At 44.2% G+C, this 20330-nt stretch overlaps 1 protein-coding gene across 1 annotated transcript; it reads right to left on the bottom strand.

Moving 5' to 3' along the window:
* Positions 1 to 233: 233 nt before the first annotated feature.
* On the bottom strand, positions 234 to 19982 carry LOC133444444 (ceramide kinase-like). Its single transcript, XM_061722238.1, has 12 exons — positions 19658 to 19982; positions 15593 to 15733; positions 13205 to 13327; positions 10839 to 10964; positions 10698 to 10764; positions 9726 to 9871; positions 9254 to 9328; positions 7693 to 7845; positions 7515 to 7620; positions 6820 to 7123; positions 4514 to 4728; positions 234 to 2568 (listed from the first exon to the last, which is right to left on the bottom strand). Exons 1-12 carry the CDS (start codon positions 19791 to 19793, stop codon positions 2481 to 2483), a joined length of 1680 nt encoding a protein of 559 aa, XP_061578222.1. The 5' UTR covers positions 19794 to 19982; the 3' UTR covers positions 234 to 2480.
* Between the last annotated feature and the right edge of the window lie 348 nt (positions 19983 to 20330).

The raw sequence follows: 20330 nt of genomic DNA, 5'->3' as shown, positions 1-20330 counted from the left end.
TAACACACCTTGGTTGTAGATCCAGATCGTGTCACCATCCATCCATCCATCCATCCATCCATCCATTATCTATACCCGCTTTATCCTTTCATCAATTAACCTAGCATTCATGTTTTTGGACTGTGGGAGGAAGCTGGAGTACCCGGAGAAAACCCAAGCACGGGGAGAACATGCAAACTCCACACAGAAACACCCTGCAGGGCCTGGGACCAATGACAGAATGGAAAGTGCTGAAAAGGTTTTATTTCTGAAAAAGTGACGCTACAGCAGAATCGGACCAATCCGAATTCTCGGAGTCGGAGAACAAGAGTGAAACGGTTCAGACATGAAAGCTGACGTCGTCAGGAACGAGAATCACTCTGGACCTGAAGAAGATGGAACAACGAAGACTTCTACACTTTTACCTGGAGATTTACCCGTTTACAATAAATATGATTCATTACTAACAAATAAAAAGCTGCAGCTCAGTCCGACGTTTCTGAAAGTTCAACAGCAGATTTTTGGTTACGAGACGAACGTTGAGAACCTGGAGAACCTGCGTCCACAGCTCCATCAGCGATGGTCCTGCAGCTTCCTGCTGATTGTCTTCATGGAGTCTGAGGCAGTTGAGGAACTGGTGGATCTTCTTTCACTCAACAGTTTGAAGTCTGTTCTCAGCGACACCAGAAGGTTCCCCGACGTCCTGCAGGAACCAGGGAACTGATGTTTGGTTCCTTTCACCTGGCTGGGGGTTTCCTGGTGCCACAGGAGATGCTGGTGTGGCCTTCAGTCGCCACGGCAACTGTGAACTGGACCACGAGGAGAAGCTGGAGGACAAGTGAGGACTGAATCCTGGGTCTCAGACCTGGTCAGAACCTGTCGTGAAGCAGAAGTGGCGTTTGGCGTGAGGGGGCGGAGCTAGGAAGGACAGCGGCGTGAGGGGGCGGAGCTAGGAAGGACAGCGGCGTGAGGGGGCGGAGCTAGGAAGGGCAGCGGCGTGAGGGGGCGGAGCTAGGAAGGACAGCGGCGTGAGGGGGCGGAGCTAGGAAGGGCAGCGGCGTGAGGGGGCGGAGCTAGGAAGGACAGCGGCGTGAGGGGGCGGAGCTAGGAAGGGCAGCGGCGTGAGGGGGCGGAGCTAGGAAGGACAGCAGCGTGAGGGGGCGGAGCTAGGAAGGGCAGTGGCGTGAGGGGGCGGAGCTAGGAAGGGCAGTGGCGTGAGGGGGCGGAGCTAGGAAGGACAGCGGCACGTGGGGGGGCGGAGCTAGGAAGGACAGTGGTGTGAGGGGCCGGAGCTAGGAAGGACAGCGGCACGTGGGGGGGCGGAGCTAGGAAGGGCAGCGGCGTGAGGGGGCGGAGCTAGGAAGGACAGTGGCACGTGGGGGGGCGGAGCTAGGAAGGGCAGCGGCGTGAGGGGGCGGAGCTAGGAAGGACAGTGGTGTGAGGGGGCGGAGCTAGGAAGGGCAGCGGCGTGAGGGGGCGGAGCTAGGAAGGACAGCGGCGTGACAACACTGATGACACTCTCAAATCAAAAATGTCTGCTACAAACACAGATGCCAGACTGGTCGGTGCCTTGGAGCCCCGCCCCTAGAAGCTGATTGGTCGGTGCCTGCCCCGTCAGTAGAAGCTGATTGGTCGGTGCCTGCCCCGTCAGTAGAAGCTGATTGGTCGCTGCCTGCCCCGTCACGTGCCACCGGTTCCCTCCGGTCCGAGTCCAGCTGGACTGCAGAAAGGAACCTGAAACTTTAAAAGGGTCTGCTGGTCCCCGGTGCTGGAGCTGCTGGTCCGGAGGAGGAACAACATCGGTGTGTGGGAGCTGAAGACCACCGAGGTCTCCATGGAAACAAGGAGCTACGACAGATTCAGGATTGTCTGAAAACCGTCTGACGGCTTGAAGATGCTGCAGGAACCGGTCTGGTCTGGGATCCAGATTAGCTCTGCTCACCTGGTCCTGGGAGGAGCGGCAGGCCTCCTGAACCAGGAAGGTCCGGGGAACCCACGAGACCTGAACCAGAAAGATCCGGGGGAACCGCTGAAACCTGGTCCTGAAGCTACACGCGGCAGGAAAGTTCAAGTCTCTCTGAAGGATTCAGGACTGGAGTTGATCTCAGGTGGACCAGGAACCAGGAACCGGTCCCGGGAACCCGGGGAGCCTCCCAGTGGGTTTGTCACTTGTGGATCTTCTGCTGGTTTTCAGGATGGAAACACGTTCAGAGCTGTTCTACATATAGTGACATCACTTCCTGTCTGGACAGGAAGGATCCATCGTTCTTGACCTAAAAAGCAGTTTCTGAGTCCGAGCTCCGACCAGTCTCCGGGTGACCAGTCTCCGGGGGACCAGACATATAGTGACGTCACTTCCTGTCTAGACAGGAAGGATCCATCGTTCTTGACCTAAAAAGCAGTTTCTGAGTCCGAGCTCCGACGAGTCTCAGGGTGACCAGTCTCCGGGTGACGGCGGCTGCAGCCGCGGTGCCGGCGACGTGGACCGGTGGGGGCGGGGCTTAGACCGCGGCGCTGCTGGCCATCTCCTCGAACCCCGGCGGCTCCTCGATCCCTCGAGCGAACAGTCGGATCAGCTGACTGTGAACTCTGAGGAAGAAACAGGAGTTTAGGTGAAACGGTTTGACCTGGCAACAACCAACGTTTGCTCCGGCTAACAACCACGACCTCCGACCCCCGACCCCATCCACATCTCTCAACAGTCGACCCGGAGCCGTGTAAGTCGTCCCAGTTAGTCCGAATGTTTCTGTCAAGATTTATCAGATAGGTTCAGGCTTGTTTATGTGAATGAATCAACTTAATTCTCCAGTTTCTGCAAACAAACAACTGTCATCTCCGGTCTTGGGCGGGTTCAGGTGGTTCTGATGGCACCATTGGACCACCTTTACCACCTCCTGTACCATGCAGACTCACTGTCCTGGATCAGTATGATGATTGTGATGTCATCTGCATACATGTCCACTAGTGTTGTTCCCATTGATCAGGCCCGATCACGGCATTTTAACACATCGGTATCGGCCAAAAACGTATCGGGACATACCTAGTTATTAATGTTTTTAATATATATTAAATCGTTTTATATATCGTTGCATTTAACGTCAATTCCAGCCAACGAAGTAAACGAAACTAACATGGTTTACATGTTTGAATTGTGAAATGTTCTATCTGTTCATGTTGCATTAAGCTGCTGCTCGTTCCTCCCTGCACAGTTTCTTTTAACTGCACTTATTTGTATGATGTTATTTTTATTGTATGTGCTAAATAAAACTAAACTAAAACTAAGCTGCTATTCATTCATCCATTCAGAATGTTGCACTACGGTTAAGCCAAAAAGTATTTTAATTTTCTTGTGTTTGTGAGTTTGACTGGATGTCATTCAACTACCTCTTTTAAAGTTAAATGTATTTATTTTTGTTATTGCACTATTCTGAGCTTTTTGTTTTAGTTTACAATTTCATGTTTTTACATTTTGTGGCACCAGTGCTGATAAGTTTTGTTGAAATATATGTCCATGTTCTCCAATTGGACAATAAAAGAAACTTGGGATAATTTAGTTTTAGTCCTTTTTTTTAAATTCATTGCCAAAACGTATCTGATCGGGAAAAAGTATTGGAAATGTATTGGGAGCCAAAAAAAGTGATCGGATCGGGAAAAATCAGGATCGGCAGATACTCAAACTCAAGTGATCGGATCGGGAGTTAAAAAATCCTGATGGGGACAACCCTAATGTCCACAGAAGGTCCTCTAAGGACCAGTCCCTGGTGTAGAGGAGCAGTGGGGAGAGGACACATCCCTGGGGTACACCACTGGGGATGGTCTGGGGGCTGTTCCATCTGCCATAGAAAGGTTCCTATGTTGCCTAATTGCCTTTTGATGACGCACATGGTTGGACTTTATTTTCATGTAATAAAAATATGTAATTTAGTGTGAAACAGTGCCCTGTTTTATTCATTTTTTAACACATTTGGATAACCTGCAGTGCAATGCAAAACAGTGCTTTGCAGTGTTTCCATTGTATTTCCTTTTTAAATCTTTTGTAATTTTATATAGGAGAGGTTTTTGTTGGACTGTAAGAGTAAAAAGGCCTTTTTATTTTGTATAATTGTATTCTATATTCTTATTTAGCTGTTCAAAACGGTGTTTAATAAACTATATTCTTAAGGTTTTTTAATATTTATTTGATAAATTATGTTTTTTATTAATCAAACAGAAAAATAATCGTTCAATCGACCAATAACTCATCAGATTAGTCGACAAATGTATAAGATAATCACCCGATTAATCGTTTAAAATAATAATGGTTCAGCCCCCGGCCTGCTGTTGTTAGGCAGCGCTACTATGCAGACGATACTCAGATGAGAACAGTAAACTAGCTGGACCACAAACGTGTAGGAATGACATCAAGAACTGGAGGACTTCCCTTTAGGAAACGCTGGACTGTACTGAACCCTAACCCTAACCTTCTGGGTAAAGATGACTTTATTGTGAACTGCGAACTGAACTGGGCCGGGGTTAAACGCGGTCGCTGAGTTACCTGGCGTCGATGGCGGCGTGCGCCAGGATCTCGCCGTCGCAGTTCCAGCTGCCGAAGGCGGGGGTGCAGCCACAGGCCGGGTGGTCTCTGCAGATCTGGCTGAAGATCTGCCTCTTGCCGAGCTCCCTCAGGTCCAGGTCCGAGTCGCTCTGGCAGTGGCGCGGCGTGAAGCGGAAACGCAGGACCCGGTGGACGTCGACGAAGGTCAGGTCGAACTGCCGGAGGAGCAGATATGTGTTTATTGTCCCCGTTAGGGCTGGGGATCGATTCAAATGTCAAGAATCGATTCGATTCCGATTCTTAATATTCAGAATCGATTATCAGGATTCGATTAGATTCGATATATATTTGGCTTAGTGTTATTTAAAATGTTTTTTGAGCTGTTGCCTGAATTATATGACTGTAAAATAACTAGTGAAATAATAATTTCACAATAATTATTGTGAAATAACTAAGAAATAAATAACTCAAACAGGCCTTTCAATATCCATTTAAAGTGCAAAAAAGAAAGAAATTGCAACAGTTCATGCAGTAAACAAATCATTTTAGCTTATCTAATTTATTCCGTCACCACACACACATATTGCCATGAAGCACCTGGCATTTTTCAGAAGTGTCATGACAAACTGTGTGTCCGACTACTGGCATTAAAGTTCACCTGGCGAAAATGATGAGGAGAAAAAATAAAATAAAAAAAAATAAAATAAAATCGATCTTTAGACATAAGAATCGATTTTTAGGAATTAATATGAGAATCTATTCAGAATCGGAAAAATCGATTTTTTCAACAAAGGCCTAGTCCCCGTGGGGAGATTTGTTTGCAGTAAAAGACACATGGCAATTTGACAAACATAGCATAAAAACAGGGACACAGAACAGAAACACAGACACGGAGCATCCACTTGTACATGGTATTGTCCAGCCGGCTGGGGGGCTATTTCCTAGCAATATTTTAAAGTTTAATGGCTTGGGGTATAAATGACTTGTTTGACCTGTTTTTGGTGAACAAGGGGGGGCGATAACGCTGAGCTGATGGCAACAGTTTAAAACGGGAGGTAAGTGGGAGCCTCTCATCAGCCACAATGGCCTTTGCCTTGTTCGTTACCGTCTCTGTATCTGCTTTGGAGGCTGGTAGGGTGGCTGTTGTTACTGTCCTCCTAACAGATCTCTTTTGTGCCTCAGAGGCATTCCCAAACCAGCAGATGATGCAGAAAGTTAAAACACTTTCAATAAAAGCACTAACATTAAACATTAAACATTAAAAGACAACAGTTTCTTTAAAAAGAAAGTGTTGTTGAGCCTTAGTGCACAGGCAGTCAGACCAATTGTCCCATTTAAGTTTGTGATCAAGCACAACCCCAAGGTGCTTGTATTCAGTCACAGACTGGATCACCTCTCCGTTGATAAAAGTGGGCTGAAATGAGTTTTGCTTCCTGAAATCAATAGTCATTTCCTTTGTCTTTAGGGTGTTGAGAAGGTTTGCCCTCTCACACTATTTAAGAAAATGGTCAAGAACTGGCCGCATGCTTCTCCTCTCCATCATGCAGGAGGCTAATGCAGTATCAGCAGTACTCGAGTTGTAAAAAAAAAAAATCAGGGGGGATGGTGGATTTTATCATATGGGGATAGATAATTTGTGCTGATTACAAATAATATAATATATTACAAATAATAGCAGTGACCAAAACACCTGCAGAAATACTGCAGGAATGACATAGCAGCAGTTAAATGCAGCCTTCTGTAAGCTTTAAATATCCACTGGGCTTACATCAAATACATCAAAACACAACAATAAAAAACACTTTTCTGAACTTATCAATATGACTCTGTCCTTCACAGAAAAATGTCTCATTTTAGTAAAAAAAATCTCATTACACTTAAAACAAGACTCATCACTGGAAAAAACAACAATTTTCACCTGTTTCAAGTAGATTTTCACTCAAAATAAGTAGAAAAATCTGCCAGTGGAACAAGATTTTTTTTGCTTGTAATAAGAAGATAAATATTGTCCCACTGGCAGATTTTTCTACTTATTTCAAGTGAAACTTGCTTTACTTGAAACAGATGAAAATTGAGGTAGGAAATAAGATATTTTTCTGGTGTTATTTTTCTGGTGATGACTCTAAATGTTGAAATAGCAGTAAAACCACATTCATTGATGAAATGACATAAGGGATGGAAAGGGGGGATGGCAGTTTTACAGGGGGGATGATTTGGACCGCCGTCCCCCCTCATCCCCCCTCAACTCCAGTACTGAGTATCAGAGAGCAGAGATTGAGGGATGGAGCGGCCCAGGGCCGACTCACCTGGTCGTCTTTGCTGGTGTGGCGCAGCAGGTGGCGCAGGAAGTCCAGACGGGAACATTTGCGGACCAGGATGAGGTCTGCGGTTCCGTCGGCCAGGTGGGCGGCAGGCGAGAGGCCTTTGGGACTGCGGGGACAAGCGCAGCACATGCTGGCGGCGTTTATGGCCAGGAACTTCCCCCGGACCGTCCTCCACTCCCCCTCGGCAGTTTCCTCACCGCTGGACTCACAGTCAGACGTTTCCTCCACCTGGTACTGGTCAGCCTTCTCCGACAGAATCTGACCGTTGTGTCGACAAACTGCACATCTAAACATCACAGACAGGAAGTTCAGCAGCAACCAGGAACCAGGGACCAGAACCAGAACCAGAACCAGAACCAGGAACCAGGAACCAGAACCAGGAACCAGGAACCAGGTACCAGAACCAGGAACCAGGAACCAGGAACCAGGGACCCAGAACCAGGGACCGGTGTGAAATTAGCTCCGGAAGAACCGGGCTAATGGCCAAACATTTTTTAAACCTGAACATTTCAAACTAAACATTTAAACATTTAAACCTGAAAATTTGAACCTGAACATGTAAATATTTAAACTGGAACATTTAAAACATTTAAACCTCAACATTTGAACCTGGACATTTAAATATTTAAACCTGAACATTTAAGCCTGAACTGATCTCAAACACCTAGACTTCTCACCCAGAGCGACACCTGGTGGCGTCCCGTGGCGTCCCCAGGATTCTTCTGGCAGGTATGTAGGACACGGTTCCCTCGTAGTAATGGTGGGTCAGGAACATCTTCAGACCTGCAGGAACCACAACATGAACATGAACCCGGTTCAAACTCAGCCACACCTTCACACCTGGGGTTCTCCTACCTGAGAAGTCGTATCTAGCCGGTCCCATCCACCTCTTCCTCTCGCTGTCAGAAAGCACGTCTCCATAGAAACCGTATCCCAGCAGGGAGACGGAGTACCGCAGGAAGGTGCTGTTGTGGTGGACGGAGCAGACGTCCAAGGCCTGGGAGTCTCCTGCACAAGAGTCCAGCAGAACGGATGTCACTGTTGAGTGAGAACTTCTTCATCTGGCAAACAGCTGGTGTTCCACAGGGTTCTGTGTTCGGACCGCTACTAGTTAACTCCATATACGAGGGAGGGCTAACAGCATCCTGGTTCCCTTCAAAGATCCTCTGCTACAGAAGGTGTAAGATTGTTTAAATGTAGCTGTTCAATACAACTGTTTCTGCTTTTAACTATTAATATTTCTAGGTTTTATACAGGTCTAACAGACAAATCTGAAGTCTCTAAAATATGATCTGCATCAGCACTGCTGGTGTCGTCATAAACGGCCAACCAACATTCCTGGTTACCAGGACTTTCTTCACTCAGCCGTGGTCAGATTTCCTGCTGGTTCCTGACTGCATCTGGTTTCTCCTGGAAATGTTCACCTATTCATTGTTTTTCTTACGCTTACTTGGCTTCTAGCTTTCTGATGAAGCTCCAACATCAACGGTGTCTTTTGACCCCGCTGTTGTCCAAAACTAAATAAAACACACCGGCTCGTCTCCGATTTAGGAGAAAACATCTCTCCTTTGATATCCTTCCCTTTAGAGAAACTTCTCTTTTCTTCATTTCCCCAACACTCACTCAGGCGACATCTGCGTCTGTAAACCGGCTGAAAAATAGGCCCGTTGGAGTCGTGTTTGGGTTCCATGTTGGGTCCATGTGAACTGAATGTTTCCTTTAGCTACCGTCATCAGGCAGCACATTAACATCAACTGCTATGCTGATGATACTTGGATGTTCGTGGCCATTAAGCCCCTTGAGACTGCTAAACTAGCTGGACTAGAGACACGCCTGAGTGCATCAAGACCTGGATGAACGTCAACTTCTTGCTACTAAGCTCAGATCGGTCCGTGGTTGTGGTTTCTGGAACTATTGTCAACTTTGTCAAAGTGATGCAGAAAAACTATTCCACACATCTGTAAGTCCAGGACTGGATTAAAGCGGTTCCTTGTCAATAGGACGTACTGAAATGACAATGAACCATCTCCCCCTTTGGTACTTCAAGACTGGACTATTGTAGTTCTTTATTATCGGAGCGTCCCAGAACCTCCAGCCCATCCAGAATCCTGCAGCCAGAGTTCTGAGGAGAACCAGCAGCAGAGACCCGGTTCTACTGGTTCATCATCTAAAACCCAGAATAGAAGCTAAACTTCTCCTCCTCACAGATCTTCATGTGGTCCCCGTTGCAGCGTTTCCATACAACAGCCTGGGACCCGTTTTACTAAAGACCCAGAAACGTCTAATGTTCTGAGGCCGATTCTCTATAAAAGAGCATTGTTTTTAGTGAATTTTACTGTTTTATAGATTTAGTTCTTAGTTATATATTCAGTGCATTTCCTGTCTCAAGTCTGACACAGAACCAGTGATAACTGACCAATGATGATGTGCAGGGCAGAGGTCACCGGGTCATTGGTTCCCACGGTGGCGAAGCAGATGCAGTCTGTAGAACCTGAAACAACAAACATCCAGACAGAGGAATAAACAATCCTGCATCTAGAACGTTCTACTGAGAGGAGCCTGTCTGTAGAACGTGAATTAGACGGAGAAAAAAACAACCCTGATCAGAGAACAACCTACTGACAACAACCTGTCAGAAGAAATTGGAAGAGAGATTCTTCTCTTTGTGATTCATTTTGTGACACTGTTACCCCTTTTCCACCAAACCGGTTCCAGACGGGTTCTGGTTCTGGTTCTGGGCCAGTTTCCACTGACAAAGAACTGGCTCCTGTTCCAAAGTAGCACCGGTTTGGTTTGCTTATGAACAACCTTTTCTACCTTCTGAAGGATTTTTCCACAGACGGAGGACATTTTTATGCCATTGAATCAGCAACATCAGTGTTTCTGACCTGCAGGTATGATTCCGATGTGAAGTGAGCAGGGCTTCAGCGTCTCTTCAGGACAGTTTGGATCCAGGCCGGCGTCCACCTGGGTCCTCCAGACCAGACCGTGGACCATCTCGCTGAACATGCCGTCTCCCCCCACACACACCACACTGTTAGCAGAGGGAGGATCAGTAGGGACAGGACCAGGGCTGGGGATCCATTCAAATGTCAAGAATCCATTCGATTCCGATTCTTAAGATGCAGAATCGATTATCAAGATTTGATTTTATTCTGATATTGATTTGGGTTAGTGTTATTAAAACTGTTTTTTGAGCTGTTGCATGAATGATATGACTGTAGTTCTGCAACATATGAATACTAGTATTATATTGAGATTCAACAGCAAGTATTGCAGCTAATGATGCTGTAAGGACCAATCAGCTCCCAGAATGCTGATAGAACTGCTTTTAGAAACATCGTGTGGGTCAGAATTACCAAACAGATCCAGGGAGGAAACAGAGGAACTATGAAATCGGTTTTAGTTTTTCCCACATTCCATTTTTATTTTTTTCCATTTTCGTTTTTTTTTTCGGGCTTTTAATTTTTGAGAATTTGGTTTTTAGTATTTTATGCAAATTTAACTCCAAGAAAGTATATAAAGTAATGAAATATACACAATTTATGCAATTATAACTGAAAACCTTAATGTTTTCATACCTTTAAACATATTTAAAGGCAAAAACATTGTGTCCAACAAAACATTCCTTTTTAGGACATAAACAAAAAAATACCAAAAGTTGTAATGGGGAGAAAAAAATAAAAAATAAAAAAAAAAAATTAAAAATAAAAATCGATCTTTAGACATATGAATTGATTTTTAGGAATTAATATCAGAATCGATTTAGAATTGGATAATTTATTTTTTTCAACACAGGCCTGGACAATACTAATCTAAAGATCTAACCATCTCAGCTGAACAGGTGGGATCAGACTCACCCATCAAACTTGTCCAGCTCCGCCTCCGTCCGCAGGTGATCCCTGGCGTGATTGGCATGTTCCGTCACTACGACAACAGAGTTAAACATGAATGTAGCGTCTGTTCTGTCACAGGGGTGTTGGGATCAGGAGCCTTCGTACCGATGACGTGGGTGGAGACGCCCGCCCGGGCGAACAGCGGCGCCACCTGCTGCTCATAGATGCGCCTCCCCCGTCTCTTCCCGCCGTGGGGGTTGATGTAGACGAGCAGCTGCTTGGGCCGGCAGGCTGGGGCACCGCAAACACAGGTTAGCTACAGCGGCACAGCTTATAGTCCAGAAAACACCAGGTCAGGTAGAGATGCACCGATCGTGATCGTGATATATTGTTTCCTATTATTATATTAAGTTATGAAATCTCATGGGATGTTAAACTATAGTATTATTATATTGTTATATATAATAGTACGGTGATATAATTTGGTTATATGTTATAGTATTTTATAAAAATTATGTTATATTAGGATATTACTATATTATTATGCTATATTTCTATGATATCGTGCTACACCACTCTATATGATATTTATTTATTTGTTTACTCTCAAATCAATATTCTCAATTTATGTATCTACTTTCATCATCTTATTTACACACACACACACACACACACACACACACACACACACACACACACACACACACACACACACACACACACACACACACACACACACACACACACACACACACACACACACACACACACACACACACACACACACACACACACACACACACACACACACACACACACACACACGTTGTCTTTTCTCGTTGTTTGCACTGTATGTTAATAAAAAAAAAAAGAGAGAGATTCACCGATTGATCGGCATCGGCCCGATAATGGCCCTATCGGATTTGATCGGAAAATAATAGTTCAAAGCCGCCGATCTGATGACATTTACAACAACAAACCGCCGCCAGCGCTGCGTTGTTATTTATTAGTCTTATTTGAGCCACTCACAGCTACTCTTGTTGCTAAAACCTCAATCATAACTGATGTGGCGCGAAAGGAGAAAAAGCTTGTGTGATGACAATGATGGATTTGCTTCTAACTTTCAGTCAGGTGACCTATGAACTGTCAATTATCCATCAAGCTCCACAATGATCATGTTAACATTAAAGCAGATAGATTTGTCTGGACATTTCTCTTGCGGGACGGGAGAAGACACGGAAAATAATAGTTCAAAGCCTCCGATCTGATGACGGTTAAAACAACAAACCGCCGCCAGCGCTGCGTTCCCACACCTCAGACCCAGGAGTCCCCAGGGGGCGTGGCCTCTAGAAGGGGGCGTGTCCGTGTCTAGAAGGGGCGTGGCCTCTAGAAGGGGCGTGGCCTTTAGAAGGGGGCGTGTCCGTCTCTACAAAACATCAACACTGAAAATGGCGTCGCTGTTATGGGAGTTTTACAATGTTCGAAAAGGACAACAAATTTGCAGTTTGCAAGGTGTGTCGAAAGGAAATACCCCGAGGAGGAATGTTACAAAAGAATTTCAACACAACGAAGCTGATAAGACATTTAAAAGTTTCTCACACAAAGGAGTATATTGAGTTTCCAAAGTTGGCTGCCGCTAAGGCAGAGAAAGAACAGGAGCAACGCCGCTAACACCGAGTGTAACAGAGATCTATAAACGACAGCTAGAAAAATAAAGAACTACATCGTAAGGTAATGGATTCATAAGCCTTGACCATCAGCTGTTTGTTGTTGTAGAAGACGACGGGTTTAGCCGCGTCGTTAGCAGCTTAGATCCGCGGTACGCGCTGCAGAGTCATAAATATTTCACTGAAGAATGTCCGCTGGAGTTTTACCAACTATTTACAGTCTGATGCAGGACGACAGTCGAGTCAGTCGCTCCACCAGTGATGTTTGGAGTTCTAGTGTGAAGAGTTTCCTCACACGCGGCGGATGTTATCGCTGAAGCTTTAGCAAACCTTAATAATTCATAATTCATTTTTCATTTAAAATGTAATTCCTCTTTCCACCGTAAAGCTAAGGTTTCTAGTTTACAACTTGTATCAGCTTTTAGAGAGTGACATGTCTGTGTTGGTCACATGTTGTACGTAATTATTGCTACAGAAAGCTTAAGCTGGTAAACTACATGAGTTTATGTAATAATTGCTCGGGGGTTTATGTTCTGGGTCTCTTTAAAGCGCCTAGAGACAACTTTTGTTGTATTAGACGCTATATAAATAAAATTGAATTGAAAAAAATTGAATTGAATTAAGTTGTCTCTAAGAGTCTCTAGAGGGTGAAATATTGCATATTAGCCTGAAATAAAACAGTTATTTCATGATACTTTTTCATCTCGTCATTTTATACCTGTCAGTGTCGTGTACATGAGACAACAATATTGACGAATTTATGGATTTCAGGCTGTGATCGGGGATCGGCAGATACTGCTTTTGGAGATCGGCCCTCAGAATCCTGATGGGTGCATCTCTACGGTCAGGTTGGCGTCGTCGTACCGATGGAGGAGATCAGCTCGGTGATGGTTCTGATCCAGCTCTGGCAGGTCGGTCCACCTGGACAGGTGAAGGTGATGTCAGCACACTGCCAGCGGTGCTGTCGACGTCGCTCCACGTACCACACTGAAACCACAAGGTAGAGTTTGGATCTCAAGCCGGAGCTAGGGCTGCAACGATTCGTCGACACTAATCCATAATCAAAATTGTCGACAATGGAAAGATGTGTTTTTCCAACGGAGTGAGGCGTCTCACTTCAATACAATCTCTGCCGAGAGTCGTGCAGCACGATAGCATCTCAGCAGCTGCAGGTAATAAAACTTCAAAAGTTTGGGAGCATTTTAGCCTTGATACAGTGAATTAAAAGATAACTTGCGAGGTTTGCAAAGCTGACCTTACTTTTCACAGGAGCACGTCGGTAATGCATTTGAAGAGAAAGCACGGAGTGTTGAACGAAACGGACTCGCCTTGGTAAGATATTAAGCCTATTTTAATTTGTTAAATTAATTTGTTTCATTTGTTAACTTTGTTTATTTCATGTTATTTATTAGTATTATTTGAGCCACTCACAGCTACTCTCGTTGCTATAACCTCAATCATAATTGATGCAGCGCGAAAGGAGAAAAAGCTTGTGCGATGATGACAATGATGGATTTGCATCTAACTTTCAGTCAGGTGGCCATGAACTGTCAATTATCCACCAAACTCCACAATGATCAAGTTAACATTAAATCAGATAGATTTGTCTGGACATTTCTCTTGCGGGACGGGAGAAGACACTAAACCAATGCATCTAATATCGTGCAGCATAAATTCTCAGAGTTTTGCGGATGCGGGTGGGAGCAGGATGAAGAAAACAGTCCCGCTATAGCAGGGCTCCAGTGCCATCTTTCTTGTGTTTATTATCATTTTCCACATAATTAAAAAAGGTATAGTCAGTAATGTTGGAGAGCTAGCAAGATTTGAAAGTGGCACCTCCTCTAAGCCCCGCCCCCTCCTCCCCCTCCCGTCAGTGCTCCGTCCAAAGCCACGCCCCCACAAACTTTGGGGAACGTGCATTTGCAGGAGTCGAGGTTTCCAGGACATTTTGGACAGCACATTTTCAACAAAACTACCCCATGTCTCATTCACCTGTAAGCGAGGCTGGTTTTAGGGGGGGGGCAGGGGGGGGGGGGGGCTGTGCCCACCCAAACGTGCATCCAATCAAAGTTATGGAGATCCTTCATTTTTTTATAATTTTATTTATTTATAAATATAAAAAATATCACAGAATATCTGTACCGTTTCTGATTGGGTCGGCACTGCGTATTATTTTTAGACACAACAATGAACCCATACCGCAAAAGTTGTGTCTCGGCGGAGGGACCGACGTCCCAGCAAAATTACGTTCAGAACAGCACACAGAGCACACACTGAAGCTGATTTATGGTTCCGCGTTACACCAACGCAGAATGGTGCGCGTCGGTCCGTGGCAAACCCCAGTAGCGGACAACCTGCGCCGCAGAATCGCACTTTGGCTTTCTTTTTTTAGCCTTTTTAGCAGGGCGAGCCGTTACAAGGAACACTGGAGGTGGTATTTGTATTTTTGGCTGCGTTTTCTCGTTTTCTGCGCCATTCTTCAGTAAACGTGACTCGAGTGTGTGAAGTTTTCCGGCAAGATTTTCGACGTGACGTAAAATGAAGGCATCTGATTGGTTCTTTCCCCCCTGCCAATCCTCTGGTCCTCTGACCAATCCGTACCACTCGGTGCGCAAAAAACAGATTGGACAGAGTTTTTACAGGATTAAAGCTGTCAGAGAGGTCAGATGTTTTTCTTTCCTTTTTCTGAACACATTATTCACTGGCTACTCTCAGGATGGAAGGACCATTTCACCCAGTATAACAATAAATGTTTTTGAATACGATTACAGACTATACCTTTAAAGCAACCTCATACTAAATTAAAAAAAATTTACTAATTATCCGATTAGTCGACTAATCGTTTCAATAGTCGGTGACTAACGACTATTAAAATAGTCGTTAGTTGCAGCCCTAGCCGGGACCCAGGGAAATGTGACGGTCCTGGAGGTTCTGGAGGTTCTGGAGGTTCTGGAGGTACCTGCTCACCAGTGAAGGCCTGGTACCTGGTACCTGCTCACCTGTGAAGGCCTGGTACCTGCTCACCTGTGAAGGCCTGGTACCTGGTACCTGCTCACCTGTGAAGGCCTGGTACCTGCTCACCTGTGAAGGACTGGTACCTGCTCACCTGTGAAGGACTGGTACCTGCTCACCTGTGAAGGACTGGTACCTGCTCACCTGTGAAGGACTGGTACCTGGTACCTGCTCACCTGTGAAGGACTGGTACCTGGTACCTGCTCACCTGTGAAGGCCTGGTACCTGGTACCTGCTCACCTGTGAAGGCCTGCCTGCAGTCCTTTCCCTCTGACTCTGAGAACTTCCTCCAGGTGCCGTCATCTCTTCGTCGACGGCTGGTTTCCTGGTCTTCCTCTCGGACACAGATGATCTCAGACACAGGTACGCTGTGCTGCACACCTGGATGCAAACATTGGGAGGACCAGGTGTCAGAGTGAGGCTTTTTTTTTTTACGTATAACAATTGGAGATTTCTTTCAAATTCAGATGTTTGTAAAATCGTAGTTATGTATGAAACGGTCTGTTTAATTGGGTTGAATGTTTGATCAGATCTCCACGAGCTTCTCATGAGTGTATTGTTCTGGATCTGAAGTAAAGCTCCATTTGTCCTGACGGAACTGGCAGATCTGAAGCTTCGCTCCCCCGTTTTGATGTTTGTAAACCACTTTGAAACTAATCTGGAGCCATTTGGAGTTTTTGTCCATCTAGAAGCCCAAACTTTAACTTGTTCAATTCACTTCACTTTTATTCATTACAACACAAGTTGTCAACAGGATGTTTCCAGACACCAGAACATGACCCCCGATCAATTATTACATAAACAACAGGAGGTAGAAACTCCCTTTAGGAGGGAAGAAACCTGTCAGAATTCAGCTGCTGCTAGTCGGATCAGCTGGAGGATATTCATGCATTACTGGAACAATCTGCTAATAAAACATTACAGTTATCTAGTCTAGAAGATACAAACACCTGAATCAGTGTTTCAGCATCACTCTGGGAGGATGTTCCTGATCTCTGGAAAAACACTGTTTTACAAACCTGATTAATCTGCTGTTTAAACCACAAATCCTGATCAAAATACCTCCAAGGTTCCTCACAGGCCAGGACAACCATTTTCCACAAACTGAACTAAAAGTAAATGTCAGGTTTGCATTATGCATCTTCAGTTTCATACAAGTACAAATATTTTACCACAAACTGAATAGTTTCTCCCATGTATGATTTGACTTTTTTCTTTTCCAGAAATTTAACAACTAAAATTAAATAAATTAATAAATAAAAGTAAATAAATACATACAATGTTACATCATAAAAATGATTGATTCATGCTCACCTTATAAGTGTAAGAGGAGATTTATTTTTGTTAAGAAGGTTATTTTGGTAATTCAGGGTTGATTATTTTATAAATCTATTCTTTATATTGTGATGTAAATCAGGGACTATAATGACACTAGTCAGTTTATCTGTAGTGATTAGTCTGTTTTAGATTGGGCGGAGTGATACGCCACAGTACGGCACTAGGTGCTGTTGATGTTCTAAAATCCTACGCTGTTGAGGGACATTAAAGTACACTGGAACTCAGCAGAAGTTGTCCCTGTGTTTATTCTACTCACGACCCCAAAAAGGTTTAATTTAACAAGGTAAGGCTTAACTCTACACCAGCCTTACATCAGTAAAAGTTCAGAGCTCAAAACCTGCAAGAGTCCCGTGATCGGGACCAAAACGGTACTAGTTTCTTCTGAGCGGAGGAAGATTTTGGTCCGCAGGTCGAGGTGCGGTCGTCACCAATACGCTGCGTTACGAGTCAACACAATAGATTAATATTAATAACCCAATATCGTGATACACTTTGTCACCTCCACGACACGTATTGTGACGTTTTTGTATCGCAACATTTCGTGGCACGATATATTGTTACACCCCTACTAACTACTGGGGTTGGGGGGAAGTAGGGCACCCATTGGTACCTAACAGCCAGAGATGCACCGATTGATCGGCATCGCGTTGATAATGCCCCTATCGGTTTTGATCGGAGATCGGAAAATAATAGTTCAGAGCCGATCTGATGACGTTTACAACAACAAACGCCGCCTGCACTGCGTTCCCACATCTCAGACCGGGCTGTCCTAAGGGAGTGTGACCGCCTCGCCGGTATGGGAGTTTTACAATGTCTGAAAAGGACAACAAATTTGCAGTTTGCAAGGTCCAAAGGAGATACCCCGAGGAGGAATGTTAGAACAGAATTTCAACACAACGAAGCTGATAAGACATTTGAAAGTTTTTCACACGAGGGAGTATATTGAGTTTCCAAAGTTGGCTGCAGCTAAGGCAGAGAAAGAACAGGAGGTGGGGATGGGGGATGGGGATCGGCAGATACCGGTTTTGGAGATCGGTGATCGGCCCTTAAATCCTGATCGGTGCATCTCTACTAACTGCCTCAGAATCTCCTGGCGGTTTCTGGTTTCATCCCGACTCCTCAGCTCAGGTTTCAGACTGGAGTCCAGTGTCAGATAAGCCCCAGAATCTGGTTCCCAAGGTCAAGTTAAAACCCCATCCGACACCGGTCCCTGCGGCTGGGGGGAACCTGAGATTAACACGGCCAAGGAAACATTAAAGCTCCGCTTTAACTCCATCACTGCTCTCCTGACATACTGTCCAGTCTGTATGAGAAGGTTTGTTTGGGTATAAATAAATCATTGTGTTTTCATCTATAAGTGACTGAATTTAATCAATTCAATTACAAATAATTCCTACATCCCTGAAAGGAGATTGATTGGGCCTGAGGTTTGGTTGGTGTTATTAGCCCTCAGACCTCTGGGGGGGATGTTGGGGTTATGTTATCTTCTGTCAAAGAGCACAGTTTTTGATGTATTGGTCAGTCACAGTTCCATACGTGACTTATTGTGTGGAGGTATGGGGTAACACCTATAAAACAAATACAAACCCTATTTTCATATTACAGAAAAGAGCTTTAAGGATAATAATTAATAGATCTGACTATTGTGAACAAACAAATAATCTCTTTATTAAATATAATACTCTAAAATGCCATGACATAGTAGAGCAGAAAACTGTTTTATTTGCCTTTAAAGCCCAGCAGAAACTGCTTCCAAACTGCATTCAGTATTTGTTCCAAATTAAAGAAACCTGCTATGACCTGAGGGGGAAACTTATGTTTGAGATGATGACAGCAAGAACCAATATTAAAAAGAGATGTACATCAATTAAGGCAAGAGAAATATGGAATAGTTGTGACAATGACCTAAAAACGTGCAGTTCTATCTAGAAGTTCAAGAAAATATTTAAAGAAAATATTGTAAATAAATATAAAACACTATAACTATAAAGTATAAAACATGACCTCAGGGGAACAGCAATGTTTGACACAACAGCAATAGGAACAAATACAAAGGGCAGATGTATATCCGTTTTAGGAGTAAAACTGTGGAACTCATTAGATAACGACCTTAAACTAGCAAACTCAATAAAAGCATACAAGATATTATTCAAAGCAAAGGTAATGGACACATATATAGGAGTACAATAAGCAAACAAAGAAGAATGTACACATGCATGACAATTTAAATTGGTTTTGTCGGTTTTCTTAGCATCTTTTCACTTTCTGTTTTCAGAGCTATCATTATTATTATTATCACTACTATTATTACAGTTATTTAAGATATTATTATTATTATTATTATTATTATTATTATTATTATTATTATTAGTATCCTCATGATACTTCATTTGTTCTTTTTGTATATTCTATTCTGTTAAAAGGGCAAGATCAGCTTTATGCTTCAAGCCCAGACCTTTTCGGTCAAAATAATCATAATGTTGACCAGGAAAAAACCTGTGTTATCTTGTTTGTTGACTTTTATGTTTGTGATTGACCGAAATAAATATGAACTAACTAAAAAAAACATTCTAGAATGTGAAACGTCAATTTTATATTTTGTCTTATTTATTTTTTGTCTTCTTTCTGCATTGTTTGTTTCCACGGATTAATGCTAATGTTTCAGATTTAAGTTGATTACAAGATAAAAAAAAGTAGGCACTATAAACTACGGCTTCAGCCTACACCTTTTCGGCAAAAGCAATGTTTATTTAATTTGTTTTCATTTTGTTTTGTAAAATAACTTGTACAAGGCTTAAGAAATAAAGACTATTGTATTGTATTGTATTGTATGTGACCGGATGTGTCTACAGCCCCTTCCAACAGGTCCTTCAGTCCTGCCTTTTGTTCATCAATAACGCCAATAACCCGTGTGATCAGCAGACTGCGAGCCTCGGCCGGGTGTTTAGAGAAGGATCCGGGTCTTACTGGGTCTGAAGGGCCGGTACACGGGGCTCGGGGCCCGTCTCTTCCAGCTCAGCAGGGACCGGCTCAGGCTCACTTCGTACGCCGCGTTCCTGACGCGCAGCTCGGCCACCAGCAGCAGCCGGGTCGCCCTCTCCATCGGCCCGGTGGAGCAGGCCCAGCAGACCCGGGGGGGGGCGGCTACCTGCGGCCGGGCATGTCGCCTCGGAGCAGGCGGGGATTCAGGACCAGGACCAGGACCAGGACCAGGACCAGGTTCAGGACCAGGACTGTGGTGCAGCAGCTTGCAGGAGCTGCAGGATGTGCAGTAATATGTGCATAACGGACCCAGATAGCGGTCTGCACCGGAAGTGGGGGGAGCTTCACGATGCGTTCACGTGCATCTGGAAAAATACGCTGCATCCAAAATGCCACACTAAACAGTACAGGACTGTCTCAGAAAATTAGAATATTCAATATTCAATATTGTGATAAAATCCTTTATTTTCTCTAATGCAAAAATGTCATACATTCTGGATTCATTACAAATCAACTGAAATATTGCAAGCCTTTTATTATTTTAATATTGCTGATCATGGCTTACAGTTTAAGAAAACTCAAATATCCTATCTCAAAAAAGTAGAATATTCTGGGAATCTTAATCTTAAAGTTATTCTATGCAACTTCCTAGAGCTAG

This window comes from Cololabis saira, chromosome 5 (genome assembly GCF_033807715.1).
Source record: "Cololabis saira isolate AMF1-May2022 chromosome 5, fColSai1.1, whole genome shotgun sequence".
Taxonomy (NCBI): Eukaryota; Metazoa; Chordata; class Actinopteri; order Beloniformes; family Belonidae; genus Cololabis; species Cololabis saira.
The sequence above is the reverse complement of the archived record's forward strand: the minus strand, read 5'-3'. Positions and strand labels throughout refer to the sequence as shown.

Coding starts and splice junctions, on each gene's coding strand:
- LOC133444444 (XM_061722238.1), bottom strand. CDS start 19,793: ATGGAGAGGGCGACCCGGCTGCTGCTGGTGGCCGAGCTGCGCGTCAGG. Junction 10,765..10,838: donor CGTCTCCACCCACGTCATCG/GTACGAAGGCTC, acceptor CTGTTGTCGTAG/TGACGGAACATGCCAATCAC. Junction 2,569..4,513: donor CACGCCGCCATCGACGCCAG/GTAACTCAGCGA, acceptor TTTCTTCCTCAG/AGTTCACAGTCAGCTGATCC.